General features: G+C 42.8%; 1 protein-coding gene across 1 annotated transcript in view; it reads left to right on the top strand.

The window, feature by feature from the left end:
* Nucleotides 1-18536, top strand: part of LOC125462785 (tyrosine-protein phosphatase non-receptor type 3-like) — a 220406-nt gene that overhangs the window by 187851 nt on the left and 14019 nt on the right. The window contains exons 21-22 of the mRNA XM_059641119.1: nt 8264-8415; nt 15589-15724. Of these exons, the coding sequence (XP_059497102.1) occupies nt 8264-8415; nt 15589-15724 (288 nt within the window). The remainder of the gene's footprint in view (nt 1-8263; nt 8416-15588; nt 15725-18536) is intronic.

Here is an 18536-nt window from a genome sequence, read left to right as displayed (position 1 = left end):
TTTCAAGCCCACCGAATCCCACAGCTACCTAGAATACACCTCCTCCCACCCACCCTCCTGCAAAAATTCCATCCCCTATTCCCAATTCCTCCGCCTCCACCGCATCTGCTCCCACGATAAGACATTCCACTCCCGCACATCCCAGATGTCCAAGTTCTTCAAGGACCGCAACGTTGCCCCCACAGTGGTCGAGAACGCCCTTGACCGCGTCTCCCGCATTTCCCGCAACACATCCCTCACACCCCGCCCCCACCACAACCGCCCAAAGAGGATCCCCCTCGTTCTCACACACCACCCCACCAACCTCCGGATACAACGCGTCATCCTCCGACACTTTCGCCATCTACAATCAAACCCCACCACCCAAGACATTTTTCCATCCCCACCCCTGTCTGCTTTCCGGAGAGACCACTCTCTCCGTGACTCCCTTGTTCGCTCTACACTGCCCTCCAACCCCACCACACCCGGCACCTTCCCCTGCAACCGCAGGAAATGCTACACTTGCCCCCACACCCCCTCCGTCACCCCTATCCCAGGCCCCAACATGACTTTCCACATTAAGCGGAGGTTCACCTGCACATCTGCCAATGTGGTATACTGCATCCACTGTACCCGGTGCGGCTTCCTCTACATTGGGGAAACCAAGCGGAGGCTTGGGGACTGCTTTGCAGAACACCTCCGCTCGGTTAGCAATAAACAACTGCACCTCCCAGTCGCAAACCATTTCCACTCCCCCTCCCATTCTTTAGATGACATGTCCATCATGGGCCTCCTGCAGTGCCACAATGATGCCACCCGAAGGTGGCAGGAACAGCAACTCATATTCCGCTTGGGAACCCTGCAGCCCAATGGTATCAATGTGGACTTCACCAGCTTCAAAATCTCCCCTTCCCCCACCGCATCCCAAAACCAGCCCAGTTCGTCCCCTCCCCCCACTGCACCACACAACCAGCCCAGCTCTTCCCCTCCACCCACTGCATCCCAAAACCAGTCCAACCTGTCTCTGCCTCCCTAACCTGTTCTTCCTCTCACCCATCCCTTCCTCCCACCCCAAGCCGCACCTCCATCTCCTACCTACTAACCTCAAACCACCTCCTTGACCTGTCCGTCTTCCCTGGACTGACCTATCCCCTCCCTACCTCCCCACCTATACTCTCCTCCCCACCTATCTTCTTTACTCTCCATCTTCAGTCCGCCTCCCCCTCTCTCCCTATTTATTCCAGAACCCTCACCCCATCCCCCTCTCTGATGAAGGGTCTAGGCCCGAAACGTCAGCTTTTGTGCTCCTGAGATGCTGCTGGGCCTGCTGTGTTCATCCAGCCTCACATTTTATTATCTTGGGTTCCCCCAGTGTCACTGTGTCTCTAAGAACCCTTTTAATGTGCGCTCACCTGCAATTATCCTCCAGGCCTGGCCTCTCTAATAAAACTTGTTTGCTGTGTTATTTTCCTTCTACCACAACCTGCTTCAAAATGCACAAGTCATTGTCCACGAACAACTACCAGTTCACAAAACCAAAATCAATGAAAGAATAAAGATTATGAAAAATGAAGTGAGGGTTTAACAAGACACAGTGCAAATTCTTAGTTCTGAAAAAGAAGAATAGAAATAATGTACAGACTTTTCAAATGATATTAAATCTAGCTGAGGATGAAACTGAAAGAAACCTAGGAGTTTTGGAAAACTCAAAAGTAAGCATGACGTCCTAATACTAATACAGTCTTTTTGGACATAACCAAAAAGGTTGAGGGCAGAGTGTTAGCTGTTGTCTACATGGACCTTAGTCCATCTACCTTTGACAAGGTTCTGCATGGTAGACAAACTAGTAAGTTAGATCACATGCGATTCGGGGAGGCCTTACTAGTTGGATGCAAAATTGTCCCCTACCATTACCCAGAGCGTGGCAGTGGGTTGTTTTTCAGACTGGCGGTCTGTGGCTAGCAGTGTTCGGCAGAGAGTGGTTCTGGGGCCACTTCTGTTTGTCATCTTACATAAACGACTTGGTTGAGAATTTAGGAAGTGTGGTTGTTAAGTTTGCAGATGACATCAAAATTGGTGGTACAGTCTACAGTAATCTTCCCCTGAGATTACGAAAGGAACTTGATCAGTTGGGTCAACGAGCTAAGGTGTGGCAGATGGAGTTTCATTTGAATAAATGGACAATGTTGCATTTTGATACAAACAAGCAGGAGTTACACAATTAATCGTCGGGCCCTGGGTGGTGGCATAGAACAGAGACATAGGGGTTCAGGTATATAATTCTTTGAAATTTGCATCACAGACAAGGTGGTTAACAAGTTATTTAGCACACTTTCCTTCATTGCTCAGACCATTGAGTATAGGAATTGGGATGCCATATTGATGTTGTATAGGACGTTGGTCAGGCATCTTTTGCAGTACTGTGTACAGTTCTGGGCATCCTGCTAAAAGAAGGATAGTATTAAATTGGAGAGGGTTCAGAAAAGATTTACCAAGATTTGGCCAGGGCGGGAAGGTTTTGAGTTAAAAGGACAGGCTGAAACTTCTTTCAAGTTGAGTAATCGTAGAGGTTTGTAAAATCATGAGGGACATGGATAAGATGAGTAGTGAAGATCTTTTCCCTCGGGTGGGAAATTTCAAAACTAGAGGGCGTATTTTTAAGGTGAGAGGAGAAAGATTTAAGAGACCTGCAGGGCAATTTTTTCGTATGTGTAATGAACTGCCAGAGGAGGTGGTGGAGGCAGCTACAGTTACAAAGTTATTCAAAAGTATTTTAAAAGCCACGTGAATAGGAAAGGTTTAGAGGGTTATGGACCAAATGCAAGAAAGTGGGACTAGTTTAGTTTGGGAAATTTGGTTAGCACAGACTAGTTGGACCAAAGAGTCTGTTTCCATGCTGTGTGACTCTGACTTCATGACAATCACTAGACTTCTAGAATGTTGAATTCTAGTGCCAAAAGAATAAAGCATAGATCATTGAAGGCAGTAATGAACCCTTGTAATGTTCTGCTCCAACATTACCATGATTACTGTAGCCAATTCTCAAGGCTAAGAGGCAAGGGAGACAGTGCAGGCAAACACCCTGACTGCTCCCCTGTGTCAAGTGTCAGAGAGGTGAAAATGCGACATATTCAGTGTGTACAATCTGGAAAGGAGATATTAGAGAGGTGTTATTGTATAGTTTTGCACGTTTATTAGACAAAATCAGGCAGTTGCCAGACAGAAAATCCATCAACTGAAAATAATGTGTGAAAATTGTTGTGAAAGTAATCTTGCCATCTTATGCTGCAATAAGTTAGTTTACCGCGGTCTACAGTTCAATTGCATCAAGTTTTATGGTCAAGTATTCTTACTGCCTGCACAATTCTGATGCACTAGCTCAGTCTTTATGCATTTTATTTTAACTGATTATAAATGGAGTTTTTGCATACAATTATAAAATTATTAGGCAGAACATTATTAACCACGGGCAATGTAAACTCACTGTCAACAGTGCCTTTTTCTGTAGAAATGTAGAACGATCTAAGCAATGCATTCTACTGTTTAAGTAGGGTTACAGAAACAATGTGTCAGTGCATTGGAATCTCTTTAATGGTTTAAGATGGTAAAAACCGAAGAAAAAGGTAGGGGAAGGCTACTACTGAATCTGTCTATTTCACAAGAAAATGCTACATCCCAGGACTCAACCCAGTAATAATAATGTGTGGAGCTGGAGGAGCACAGCAGGCCAGGCAGCATCAGAGGAGCAGGAAAGCTGACGTTTTGGGACCAGTGTTCCTCCAGCTCCCCACTGTTATCTCTGACTCCAGCATCGGCAGTTCTTACTATCTCCAATCCAGTAGTAAACCTCCTTTGAACTCTCTCCAATACAAAAATGCTGCTCTTTTTGTAAGAACACCCAAAATGTACATTGTATTCTGAATGCAGTCTCCCCAACATGCTGTACAATTGTAGCAATATTTCTCTAGTTTTAATACCACATCTGCCTTTCAATAAAGATCAACATTCCATTTACCTTCCAAATTAATTGTTTGACTCTGTGTTGCAGTAGCACTCTGATCCCTCTGCAAAACGTTCTGTAGTCTCTCTCAAAATAATTTGGTTAATTCATGGGATACAAGAGTATTGGCTTAGCTCGTATTTATTCCCCATTCCTAATTGGCCTGGAGGAGCTAGTGGTGAGTTGTCGCCTTGAATTGCTGCAGTTCTTAGGGTAGAACACAGCTGGTGAGAAACCACCAAAGGAGATTCTTGGAGAAGTCAGCTCAGCCACCATGACGGCCAAGGAGATCCTGCAGGACGTGGCGTTCACCAGGATGAAGAGCGTCTAACAGAGGGAGCTGGTGATAAGCAACAGAGGAGGATTCTGGGAAAAGTCGACTCAATCACCGTGACTGAGAAGGTGATCACAAACATAGACTTGGCTGTTCAGGAACCAAGTTTGTATACTGACTGAGTAGTACCTAGAGAGGGATGAAGTACTTCTTTGTAGTTCTAGTCTGCTAGGAATATAGAGTAGCAGTGAAAGACCTAAGTGTGGTTACTAGTGGGTAATGTTGTGTAATCAGTTCCTGTATTTTTGTCTGGTGATTCGGTTTTAAAATAGGAAAACTTGCCTGCATGGAATGCTCTTCCTGAACCTTGAAGGATTAGGAGCAACTTGATAGAAGCTTACAAAGATGTGAGTGGCAAGGAATGGATTGTCGGAGTCTTTTTCCCAGGGTGTAATGTTATTTACTCAGGGACGTAGATTTAATGTAAAAGTGGATAAGTTTAAAGAAGATGTAAGAGGCAAGTTTTTTTTTAAAACATAGAGGGTGCTGAGTACTTGGAATACAATACCAGAGGAGGTGGTGGAGGCAGATACAATAATAATGTTTAAGAGGCAATTGACAGATTTATGAATAGGCAGGGAAAAAATGGATATGGGCCACATAGAGGCAAAAAGTTTTCATTTTCAAAAAACAACCTGCATCAGCACAGTCTTGGTGGGCTGAAAGGTTTGTTCACGTGCGCTATATTGTTGTTTGTGGAGGAACACCCACAGTGCACTTAGGAAAGGATTTCCAGAATTTGACCAAGGGCTAGTGAAGGAGCAGTGGCATTGTTCTGAGTCAGGATGGTCTGTGGCTTAGAGGAGAACTTGCAGGTGGTGCTAGTACTATGTAACTGCTGCCATTGTCCTTTAAGCTGGTTGAGCTTGTGAATTTAGACCGTGCTATCAAACGAGTTTTAGTGAGTTACTGCAGTGCATCTTGTAAATGGTATACATTATTACCATGTATCAGTGATGAATCAAATGAATGTTGAAGGTGTTAAATGTGCAGCTAATCAAGTAGACTACTTAGCCTTGGATTCTCCCAAGTTTCCTGTTGTTAAACCTGCACGCATCCAGGCATTTGGAGAATATACTGTCACACTACTAACTTGTGTCTTGTAGATAGCTTTAGTAAGATGGGCGGTGACTTACTCACTATAGAATGCTTCAACTCTGACCACCTTTTGTAGCCACAGTATTTATATGGCTGGTTGAGTTCTATTTCTGGTCAGTAACAAACTTCAGACTGTTAAAGTGGGATTCAGTGTTGATAATTTCATTAAACATTAAGGGGTAATATTTAATTCTTTTTTCAACTTCTGTATTCTTCCTGCCACACTAGATGACCCATTTTCCTGAATTACGCTCCTCTGTCAATTATTTGCCCATTCACTTATTCTCGCTTTATCCCTTTTGTAGGTTCTGTGAATCTTTCTTACGGTTTGTCTGCAGCACCGTAGTAATTTCAGTTTTCCAATCGGAAAATGACTGCTTTATCACAAACCTGTTCTTTTTTCTATTGGTTCACTCTAAACTTTTACGCCAAGCTCCTACTTTGTGTAGTAACATTTCATATGACACTTCATTGAGTATCTTTTGGAAATCCAAATGCACTACTTTTACTGACTTGGAGACAGTAAGGACTGCAGCTGCTGGAAGTGACAGTCAATAAATGTGGAACTGGAAAAGCACAGCAGGTCAGACAGCATGCGAGGAGCAGGAAAGTGAATGTTTTGGGCTGTAACGTTGTCTTTCCTGTTCCTGGGTGCTTTTCCAGCACTACATTTGTTGGTTCCTTTCATCTGCACTAATTGTTACATGCTCAAAGGACTCTACGGAATATGTGGAATTTGATTTCACTTCCATATTGCTCTGCTTGACTGTATTAAGATTTTCAGTGCACCGTTCCATTATTTGCTTATTAATGGATTCCAGAATATTTTTAATGAATCATGTTAGGCCAGTTGGACACAGTTTCCCACTCTGTGACCCTCTTTTCTTTGATAGTTCTGTATTGTTTGCAATTTTACAAGCTTCTGGGGCCTTTACTGAATGTTGGGAAGTTTGGAAGATTACATCCATTGTCTCTGCAGTTACTTCATTCAAGATGCTAGGATGCAGACAATCAGGTCAAAGAAACTTGTCAGACTTTAAGCCTAGAATTTAATACTACCCTTTTCTCTAGAGACAAAGATTATTTGAAATCTCTTCCTCAATTTTTGCACTTTAATTTTCTACAATTATTGGCTTGCTTATAATGTCTTATACCACGAAGACACACCTATAATATTCATTCAAAGTTTTTCCAATTTTCTTGTTTCCACTTTTATTTCCCCACACTCATCTTCTAAAGATTCAATATTTAGCTACTCCCTTCATTTTTACCTACATATAGAAGTCTTTTTTTTAAATTTCCCTACTCTTTCAGAAATTATTTCATTTCTAAAGATATTAGCATGCACAATGTTTTGCTGTATCATTTGCCTTTTATTTCAATTTGATGGTATCTTTACCTTAGCCATAGATATTTCATCTATTTTAGAGTTTTTCTTTCTCCATGAATTTTTTTTAAAGAATTGTCTAACATTTCATCAAATGTCTGCCACTGTTTATCTATATTACATGTTCATCATGTTTTCCAGTTCAGGTCAGCTAACACTGTCTTCATATCCCTAAGTTGTCTTTTTTAAGTTTAAGACTCTAGTCTCTAATTCAAGTGCTTCATTCTGAAGCTAAATTTGAAATTCCATCATGCTGTGATCACTGTTGCTGAGAGGCAACACTTAAAATTAGTTTGTTACTTAATGTTGTCTGCACATTACCAAATCTAAAATAATCTCACTGCGTACCTGGTTTTACAGCATGTTATTCTAAGAAACTGAATACAAAGAAGCTGAATACTCTTTGTGAACTTGTCCTCCAAGCTACATTTGCCAATTTGATTCTTCCATTCTAAATGAAGAGTAAAGTTGTGAAAGATTATAACAGTACCTTTCTTACATGCTCCCATTAGTTTTGGATTTATAATCTGCCCTACATACGTCCAACAATAAATTCTGTCGTTGTGATTTCTTATCACCACCCACACCTTCCAAGCCTGGAAAACTTTTGACTCCTATACTGATGTCATCCTTTATTAATAGAACTATGCTTCGTCCTTTTCCTTCCTGCCAAACTAATGAAATGTTAAGTGTCTGAGATATTCCGCTATCAGCATTGGTCAACTTGCAGCCAGAACTGAAAGAGGATTTCATGCTCTTTTAACGACATTTCCAGTGCATCCCAATTCTCTGTACTGCATCAACCTTTTCATGTCATATTCTCTTTCTAAAAAAAAACTTTTATACAGATGAAAACAACTCCTCAATGCTTTCTGTTAACTTGACCTTTTTATTCCGTATTTTATGAATACGGTTGGTAAGCATTCTGTTCTCCTGTCCTTAGTGATCCTAAACTTGGAGATGAGTGCCCCAAATGGGGGGAAAAAATTCTGTCCTGAGCAAGTCAGTGATTTGGAGTAGGCAAGATTTCTACTGAAGATTATTCCAAGAGACTTCATTGCTTCACTGGATTGCAGGAGATACAAAAAGAATCTCATCATGCCCTACTATTCTTGTCTCTGCCAACATAGCCAAAAACCAAATTTCAAAGACAATTCCTTTTGTAATTTTGCTTCAACAAATAAAGTATTGAGATGTGGATGTGTTTTTAACCTTTGGTTATTAAACTAAATACATTGGATAGATTTTTCTCTTTTCTAATCAATTCTGGTGAAAGGTCCCACCCAAAAGGTTGACTGTCTTTCTTCTGTAGGTTACTGACAGATCAGTTACATGTCCAACTTTTCTGTTTTCTTTAAGATCTTAACCTCAGAAGAATTGACAACAGTCAGAAGTAAATATTAATAAATAACAAGATGACAGAATATTACCAATTGAACTGTTTTGTGTTTTTCTGTTGATGCAGACGGGCCTAGAACGTGGTGTCAGTCATCTTCAGTACGTAGCGTGGCCTGATCACGGTGTTCCTGATGATTCAATGGATTTCTTTGACTTTGTGACTTATGTGAGACAGAAAAGAATCGGAAGAAACAATGAGCCAGTTATTGTTCATTGCAGGTACTTATTTTCTTTTCAGCAGGGAAAGCAATTATGCATGCTTTCTTGCTGAGTTTGGATGCAACTATAAGGTAGATCTGCAGGAAGATTTGACAACCCCTTTATTGTCTCAGTAATGAAAACTTATCTGCAGGTTGAGAATTTGACATCTGCAGTAGGTTATAGTTTCCTGACTAAATTAGCATTGCATTGCTTTGAGCAAATAAAAACTTTTAATTATGTCCAATAGTGTTAGCTAGTATAACACTACTCTAAAGTTTAAGTTTAATAGATATGTAACTTTTAAGTACTTCTATGAAATGTGAACTTAGCATCTGGGTTCATACTCATAAAAATACCATAATTTTGGTTTGTCATTTCAAGCTAAGCATTTGGTAAATTTGACATTTTTAAATGTGGATATTAAGTTTTCCTCACTGGAAATTTCATTATACTGAATCCTGGCATACTTAGCTCTGCACCTACACAGGCCACAAACCCCAACTCTTCCTCCGGTACATTGATGACTGTATCGGCGCCGCCTCTTGCTCCCCAGAGGAGCTCGAACAGTTCATCCACTTCACCAACACCTTCAGTTCACCTGGGCCATCTCCAGCACATCCCTCACCTTCCTGGACCTCTCAGTCTCCATCTCAGGCAACCAGCTTGTAACCGATGTCCATTTCAAGCCAACCGACTCCCACAGCTACCTAGAATACACCTCCTCCCACCCACCCTCCGGCAAAAATTCCATCCCCTATTCCCAATTCCTCCGCCTCCGCCGCATCTGCTCCCACGATAAGACATTCCACTCCCGCACATCCCAGATGTCCAAGTTCTTCAAGGACCGCAACTTTCCCCCCACAGTGATCGAGAACGCCCTTGACCGCGTCTCCCGTATTTCCCGCAACACATCCCTCACACCCCGCCCCCGCCACAACCGCCGAAAGAGGATCCCCCTCGTTCTCACACACCACCCTACCAACCTCCGGATACAACGCATCATCCTCCGACACTTCCACCATTTACAATCCGACCCCACCACCCAAGACATTTTTCCATCCCCACCCCTGTCTGCTTTCCGGACAGACCATTCTCTCCGTGACTCCCTTGTTCGCTCCACACTGCCCTGCAACCCCACCACACCGGGCACCTTCCCCTGCAACCGCAGGAAATGCTACACTTGCCCCCACACCTCCTCCCTCACCCCTATCCCAGGCCCCAAGATGACATTCCACATTAAGCAGAGGTTCACCTGCACATCTGCCAATGTGGTATACTGCATCCACTGTACCCGGCGTGGCTTCCTCTACATTGGGGAAACCAAGCGGAGGCTTGGAGACTGCTTTGCAGAACACCTCCGCTCAGTTCGCAACAAACAACTGCACCTCCCAGTCGCAAACCATTTCCACTCCCCCTCCCATTCTTTAGATGACATGTCCATCATGGGCCTCCTGCAGCGCCACAATGATGCCACCCGAAGGTTGCAGGAACAGCAACTCATATTCCACCTGGGAACCCTGCAGCCCAATGGTATCAATGTGGACTTCACCAGTTTCAAAATCTCCCCTTCCCCAACTGCATCCCTAAACCAGCCCAGTTCGTCCCCTCCCCCCACTGCACCACACAACCAGCCCAGCTCTCCCCCCCCCCCCACCCACCCACTGCATCCCAAAACCAGTCCAACCTGTCTCTGCCTCCCTAACCGGTTCTTCCTCTCACCCATCCCTTCCTCCCACCCCAAGCCGCACCCCCATCTACCTACTAACCTCATCCCACCTCCTTGACCTGTCCGTCTTCCCTGGACTGACCTATCCCCTCCCTACCTCCCCACCTATACTCTCTCCACCTATCTTCTTTACTCTCCATCTTCGGTCCGCCTCCCCCTCTCTCCCTATTTATTCCAGTTCCCTCACCCCATCCCCCTCTCTGATGAAGGGTCTAGCCCCAAAACGTCAGCTTTTGTGCTCCTGAGATGCTGCTTGGCCTGCTGTGTTCATCCAGCCTCACATTTTATTATCTTGGAATTCTCCAGCATCTGCAGTTCCCATTATCTCTGATACTTAGCTCACAATCTGATTTTATGGGTTTTTTTTAAAAATGCATTTGTGGGAAGTAGATATTGCTGACTTGGCCAGCATCATTATTCATCACTATTTGCCCCCAGTTGTGATTTTGCATCATCCCCTGAACTGTGCAATATGTGGAGTGGGAGTTCATGCATTGTATTGCTAAGGAGGGTGTTCCAGGACTTTACCTCGGGAACAGTGAAGTACTGATATATATCCCAATTCAGAATGGTGTGTTAATTGGAGAGAAACTTGCAGGTGACAGTGGTACCATGCATGTGCTGTTTCTAACTGATAAAGTTGCAGGTTTGGAAGTGCTTTCAAAGCAGCCCTAGTGAGTTGCTGTCATGTACTTTATAGATGAGACGCACTCCTGCCACTGCACATTGATGGGGAGCATGATAGGTTGAGGGATGGATGGATACCAATCAAGCAAGGATATCATTTTTTTTTCTTTTCATTTATTCGTTCATAGAATGTAAACATTGATGTCTGTCCCAACATTCATTTCCCATCCCTTATTACCCATGAGATAGTGGAGGGAGTAAATGGTGATAGTTGCGGATGGACAGGAAATGAAGTGGGCTGCTTTGTTGTTGGAGCTGTACCTATCCAAGTGGGGAATATTCCATCACACTCTGAACTTGTGCTTTGTAGATGGTGAGAAAGCTGTGGAGGTTCCAGAAGTGAGTTACTCCATAAAACCTAGAAGCAGATGTGGGCCATTTAGACCAACATGTCTGTTCTGCCATTCACTGAGATCATGGCTGATCTGATAACCCTAAATTCCCCTTTCCTTCCTTTTTCCCTACAACCCTTAATTCCCTTGCTGCTTTTAAATTGTCAATCTCAACTTTGAATATATTTAATGATCCAGCCTCCATAACCCTCTGCAATAAAGAATTCTATAGATTCACTACCCTCTGAGAGAAGCATCTCTTCCTCAACTCTGTCTTAAATAATATGTGACCCCTTACAGAAATTATGCCCTCTGGTCCTAGACTCTAGAGGAGAAAGCCTCCTCAGAATTTTACATATATCAATAATGTTGCCTTCATTTTGCTAAATTCCAACAAGTACAGGCCGAACCTGCTCAATCTCTCTTCGTAGACCTGTCCCTCCAAACCCAGGGTCAGTCTTGTGAATCTGGTTAGGACTGCCTCCAATTCCAGTATATCATTTCTTAGATAAGGGGCCCAAAACTATTTACAGTACTCCAGCTGCAGTCTGAGTAATGCATTGTATAGTTTTAGCAAAACCTTCCAACTTTTCTACTCACTCTTCCCTTTGAAATAAAAGCTAACATTACATGTTTTCTGGATTATCCACTGAACTTGGATGCTAGTTTTCTCAAATTTGTTACAGTCATAGAATTTATGTTGCAACTCTAGTTCACCTTCTGGTCAGTAATGACCTTGCAAGAGGTTGATAGGGGATTCTGCAGTGGTAATGCCATTGAACCTTAAAGGACAATGGTTAGATTCTCTCATTGGAAACTGTTATTGTCTGACATGTGTGGCACACATTTTAACTGTTACTTTTTAGCCAAGCCTGTCTGGGTCTTGCTGCACAACGCTAAAGTTCGCTTGCTTGTCTGCGGACTAACAAATCGTAGAATCCCTACAGTGTGGAAACAGGCCCTTCAGCCCAATAAATCCATGCCAACCCTCAGATCATCCGATCCAGACCCATCCCCCTATCCTTTCCATGTAACCCACCTAATCTACACATCCCTGAACGCTACAGGCAATTTAGCATGGCCAACTCACCTAACCTGCACATCTTTGGACTGTGGGAGGAAACCGGAGCACCTGGTGGAATCCCACACAGACTCTGGGAGAATGTTCAAACTCGACACAGAGGATGGAATTGAACCCACGTCCCTGGCACTGCAAGGCCGCAGTGCTAACTACTGAGCAACCGTGCTGCCATGATGCTGAACATTAACGCTGTTGTCCACGCACCACATCACTTCTGATCTTATGCTGGTCATTGATGCATTAGCTGAAGGTAGTTGGGTCTAAAAAAACTACTCCGAGGAACTCCAGCAGTCATCAAATAAATGATGGGCACAATCATCTTTCTTTGTGCAAGGTGGCACTCCAACAGTGAAGACTCCCTCTGCCCCTGCCTCAATATTTCCCATTGAAAATAATTTTGCTAGGACTTCTTAACGCCGTACTTAGTCTAATGCTGTATAATGTGAAGGGCTGTCATTATAAAGTCCCTTCAGGAGTTGAGCTGCTTTGTCCATATTTGGACCAATCATTTATTGAGATCAGGTGCTGAGCATCCCTTGCAGAACCGAAACTGAGGATCCATGAGCATGCTGTTGCTGAGCAAGTGCCACTTTTGCACTATCATCAACACTTAACAACTTACTGATGATCAAGAGTAGCCTGATGGAGTGGCAATTAGCTGCGTTGGATTTGTCCTCCTTTAATGCACAGGACCTACCAGGGAAATTTCCACATTGCCAGTTGGATACCAGCATTGCAGCTTTAATGGTACAACTTGACAAAGTGGGCACTTAATACCCGGAGCACAAGTCTTTGGTACTATTGTTGGAATGTTATCATGGCCCATAATCTTTGCAATGCCCAGTACATTCAGCCAGTCCTTAATATCACATGCAGTGAATTGAATTAGCCAAGGACTAGCATCTACAATTCTGGGGACCTCTGGTCGAGATGAAAATGAGTCATTCACATGGCTCTTCAACGTTGGTTGAATTTGCTTTATTTGAACTGGTGTGTTGTGCACCCAGTCATCAAGAATGGGGACATTTGTGGACCTCTCTTCCTGTCAGTCGCTCAATTACTCACTAACATTACAACTATTTGTGTCAAAACAGCAATGCTTAGGTCTGATACTTTGTGGGATTGCTTAGTTATTTCTGCTATTGGCAAGACAACATTCTTGTCTTTGTAGGATGTTGATCATGGATGATAGTCTACGAATGGTGCCTTTTAAAAGTTATGAGGACATACTTAGTTTCTGTCTTGGAGATGGTAATTTTTGGCATTTGTGATGTGAATTTCACATCCAGTTATCACTCTAAGCCTGAGACTTCTCCATTTCTTGTATGCTGCAACATAAGATTGTTTGCATGATCTGATCTGTTGCTTGTAGGATGATTTAGCTCTCTCTAATATATACTGCTCTTGATATTTATTACGCATGTAGCCCTGTGTTTGAATCATACCTAGCTTAAAGGACACCAATCATTTCAGTTCCAGGACTGCGACAAGAAGCTTGATGGGGATGCGGTCCAGGACATTTTTCCCTCTTGTTAGCTTCCTCATCATACTACACCCAGTCTGGTTAATATGCCCTTCATGAATCTGCGGTCTCATTCAGTAGCCATATAACTCAGCAGTCCTGGCAATAGTCATTGAAGTTCCCCACTCAGAGTATATTCCATGCAATTGCTACCTTCACTGCTTCTTCCAAATGGTGTTTAACATGGAAAGGTAGAAATTCACTAATGGAGGGCACTTGGTGATATTAGCAAGATTAATGCAATTAGCCTATTTTTCTATGTTTGATTTGATGCCATGAGAGTTCATGGGGTCTGAGTCAATGTTGAGGACTCCCAGTTACTGTATCTACTCAATGTACAGCAAGGTGTCACTTACCCTGATAATAAAGTGTGAAGCTGGATGAACACAGCAGGCCAAGCAGCATCTCAGGAGCACAAAAGCTGATGTTTTGGGCCTAGACCCTCACTTACCCTTGCTGTATCTGCCATGCCAATAAAACAGGACATATGTAGAACATATATGGGAAATGTGTTGGAAAATTTGGAGCATTAGACCATTTGTTCTAACTCTCCCAGTTTTTCTGCTTGTGTTTGAATGGTAGTGAGCAGGACATTGTAGAGTTGCACTCTAAAATTGTACAGAATGCATCCACCAAAGTGAAAGAATATATTTCAGTTGACAATGACATTTTTTGTCTCTTCCATCTGCTCAGCAATGTTCCTTTTACTGTCATGTATTACAGTCTGAGAATCAAGCGATCTCCACCTTGATTTTAAACAGCATTATCATCCACCATTTAGAGCTGCTGAGCACATTGTGCCTTTGAAACAATCTTCATGAGCTTCAATGCTGAGATTACCATATCACAAGTCTGCTGCTAAAGATTTTGTTTTTGTTTTCCTTGTTGCTACCAAGGTATTTGAAAAGACTAGGTGCCGTTTATTTCTATTTTCTGTGCTAAACTGCATTACAGTTTCCCTCCCATGCTTGTGTTTTTTGGAGAATATGGGAAGAATATAATATTGAATGCCAGACAGCCCACACTGCGTCTGAATTAATTATGTCTTGCATTGCATCTCCAAACCAGAATATATTAGTAAAAGGGCACATAGGAAATCAATGGGCAGGAGTAAGCCTGTTGATCCATTAAGCCTATATCTCAGAATCATTATACCTGAAGCATTATCATAATTTACCGATACCAACAAACAGAGATAACCACTTTCCCACCAATATGCATATAATTGATGCTAAAGTTGACAGACAAAATAATTGCAAAATATTTGAGACCTTCTACTACACGTGTAGCACAACTTTTATATAAACAATTAATCCTGGTGTAGTGTAGGCACAAGTCCTGGTCAAGGACATCCTCAAATGCGGGGGATTCTCAATTTAGGAACGTCCGACTGATAAACACTCAGACTTAACAAATGCAATTGTGTATAGGGGTGTAACTTTAAAGAGCAATATATAAACATTTCCTATACTTACAAAAAGCTGCTTTACATTGTCCTGCATTATTTTCCAAAGTGCGTAAAAATGGAGTTCAGAATGGAGCCTGTTCAGAACCCTGGGCTTGCTTGTATCTGCCTTGTACCTCAGTTGGACACGTGTGTGCATGTGCAGTTGTTGCATATGTAGTATTTAGCATTGTCATCAGTGACAAATGCAACCACTTTAAGGCTGTGTAGTGTATTAAGTCTTACAAATGTTTTTTTATGTATGTCAATCACATTCTCATTGTCGATCTAGTTCAACTCACTGTTCATAGAAATTGCTGACTTATGCTTAAGACTTATCAATATTAATTGTGTTGTCTCTCCTCTGCAGTTGGTTTTATTTCTGTGATTTATTTGCAGTGCTGGAATTGGTCGAACTGGTGTCCTTATTGCTATGGAGACAGCAATGTGTTTAATTGAAAACAACCAACCTGTATACCCACTGGATATTGTTAGAACAATGCGAGACCAGCGTGCCATGATGGTACAGACATCGGTACGATTTAAATAATGTGTGAGAAAAATGAAGCCATTTACTTCCGTTAATTTTCAAAATCCTAGACAGAACATTCAAGTGAATTTTTGAGCAAATGTACAAGTTTATGGTTTTTGGCTAATCTATTATCCTCCCATTTCTCGGATCTTAATTTATTTTTCGCTTTCTCATCAATAACCTGTGTTATTCCCTCACTGAGACAGTGAGCAAGAAATCATCTTCAGTGCCTTCATCAATTGCTATTGCAGGTGGTTTTGAAATGTTGAAAGCTATGTGGCTGTGGTCCCTGTTTTCTGGAACAATAAAGTTAAAATAGGGTTAATGGCAGGATTCTCGGCAGTGTGCCATTAACCCTATTTTAACTCCTAACACTACATGGCAACAGTAGACTGTATTCTCGATTACAGCTGGAAGATGCTTTGTAATTTTCATTTTCTGGCAGCAGAACATAGAACAGTGCAGCGCAGTACAGGCCCTTCGGCCCACGATGTTGTGCTGGCCTATTATCCTACTAAGATCAATCTACCCTGCATACCTTACATTTTACTATCATCCATGTGCCTATCCAAGAGTCGCTTAAACGTCTCTAAAGTATCTGACTCCACTACCACTGCTGGCAACACATTCCACACGCACCACTCTATGTAAAGAACCTACCTCTGATATCTGCCCTATACCTTCCTCCAATCACCTTAAAATTATGCCCCGTCGTAATAGTCATTTCCACCCTGTGGAAAATGTCCCTGACTATCCACTCTATTTATGCCTTTCATCTTGTAAACCTCTATCAAGTCACCTCTCATTGTTCTTCGCTCCAATGAAAAATGCCCTAGCTCCCTCACCCTCCCCTCATAAGACCTGCCCTCCAGTCCAGGCAGTATCCTGGTAAATCTTCTTTGCACTATCTCCTAAGCTTCCACATCTCTCCTATAATGAGGTGACCAGAACTGAACACAATATTCCAAGTGTGATCTAACCAGGGTTTTATAGAGCTGCAGCATAACGCCACGGCTCTTAAACTCAATTCCCCTGCCAATGAAAGCCAATACACCATACACTTTCTTTACAACACTGTCAACTTGGGTCGCAACTTTGACAGATCTATAGATGTGGACCCCAAGATTCCTCTGTTCCTCCACACTGCCGAGAATCCTGCCATTAACCCTATATTCTGCATTCGCATTCAAATTCAACGTTCCAAAATGAATCACTTCAGAGTTTTCTGGGATGAATTCCAGCTGCCACTTCTTTGCCCAGCTCTACATCCTGTCAATGTCCCGTTGCGACCTACAACAGCCCTCCATGCTGTCCACGACTCCTCCAACATTCGTGTCATCAGCAAAATTACTAACCCACCATCCACGTACTCATCCAAGTCATTTATACAGATCACAAAGAGCAGAGGTCCCAGAACAGATCCCTGTGGAACACCACCGGTCGCCCAGTTCCAGGCTGAATACTTTCCAACTACTACCACCCTGCGACTTCTGTTGGACAACCACTTTTGTATCCAGATAGCCAAATTTTCCTGAATCCCGTACCTCCTTACTCTCTGAATAATCCTACTATGTGGAACCTTATCAAATACCTTGCTAAAATCCATACACACCACATCCACTGCTGTGCCTTCATCGATGTGTTTTGTCACATCCTCAAAGAATTCAGTAAAGCTTGTGAGGGATGACCAGCCCCTCACAAAGCCATGTTGACTATTTCCATTCAAACTGTGCTTTTCCAAATAATCATAAATACTATCTCTCAGAATCCACTCCAATAATTTGCCCACCACAAAAGTAAGACTGACTGGTCTGTAATTTCCAGGATTATCCCTATCTCGTTTTTTGAACAAGGGAATGACATTTTCCACCCTGCAATCTCCTGGTTCTACTCCAATGGACAGTGAGGATGCAAAGATCATTGCCAAAGGGGCAGCAATCTCTTCCTTCACTTCCCGTAGTTACCTTGGGTATATCCTGTCTGGGCTTATCTATCCTTGTGTTTTTCAGAATTTCTAGCACGTCCTCCTTCCTATCATCAACTTGTTCGATCATATCACCCTGTTTCATGCTGTCCTCACAAATGTCAAGGTCCCTCTCACAGGTGAATACTGAAGCAAAGTATTCATTAAAGACCTGCCCCATCTCCTCTGACTCTGCATACGAGTTCCCTCTACTATCCCTCATTGGCCCTATCCTCGCTCTGGCCATCCTCTTGTTCCTCATATAAGTATAGAAAGCCTTGGGATTTTCCTTGATCCTACCTGCCAAGGTTTTCTCCTACCCCGTTCTAGCTGCCCTAGGTCCATTCTCCATTTCCTTCCTGGACACCTTGGAGACCTCTAGAATCCTGTCTGATCCTTGCTTCCTCAACCTTAAGTAAGCTTCCTTCTTCCTCTTGACTAGCTGTTCCACATGTCTTGTCATCCAAGGTTCCTTCAACTTACCATCCTTTCCTTAGTGGGACAAACCTATCCGGTACTTGTAGCAACTGCTCCCTAAACAACCTCCACATTCCTGTCAAGCATTTCCCTGAGAATATCTGATCCTAATTGGTGTTCCATAGTTCTTGCCTGATTGCATTGTAATTTCCCCTCCCCCAATTAAATACTTTCCAGTACTGTCTGCTCCTGTCCCTCTCCATGACTATCGTAACGGTCAGGGAGTTATGATCACTATCACCGAAGTGCTGTCCCACCAAGTGGTCTGACACCTGGCCTGGTTCGTTGCTGAGCACCAAATCCAATATGGCCTCCCCTCTAGTCAGCCTATCTACATAGTGAGTCAGAAATCCTTCCTGGACACACCTGACAAAA

This window comes from Stegostoma tigrinum, chromosome 2 (genome assembly GCF_030684315.1).
Source record: "Stegostoma tigrinum isolate sSteTig4 chromosome 2, sSteTig4.hap1, whole genome shotgun sequence".
Lineage (NCBI taxonomy): Eukaryota > Metazoa > Chordata > Chondrichthyes > Orectolobiformes > Stegostomatidae > Stegostoma > Stegostoma tigrinum.
This window is presented reverse-complemented; position numbering and strand designations above follow the sequence as displayed.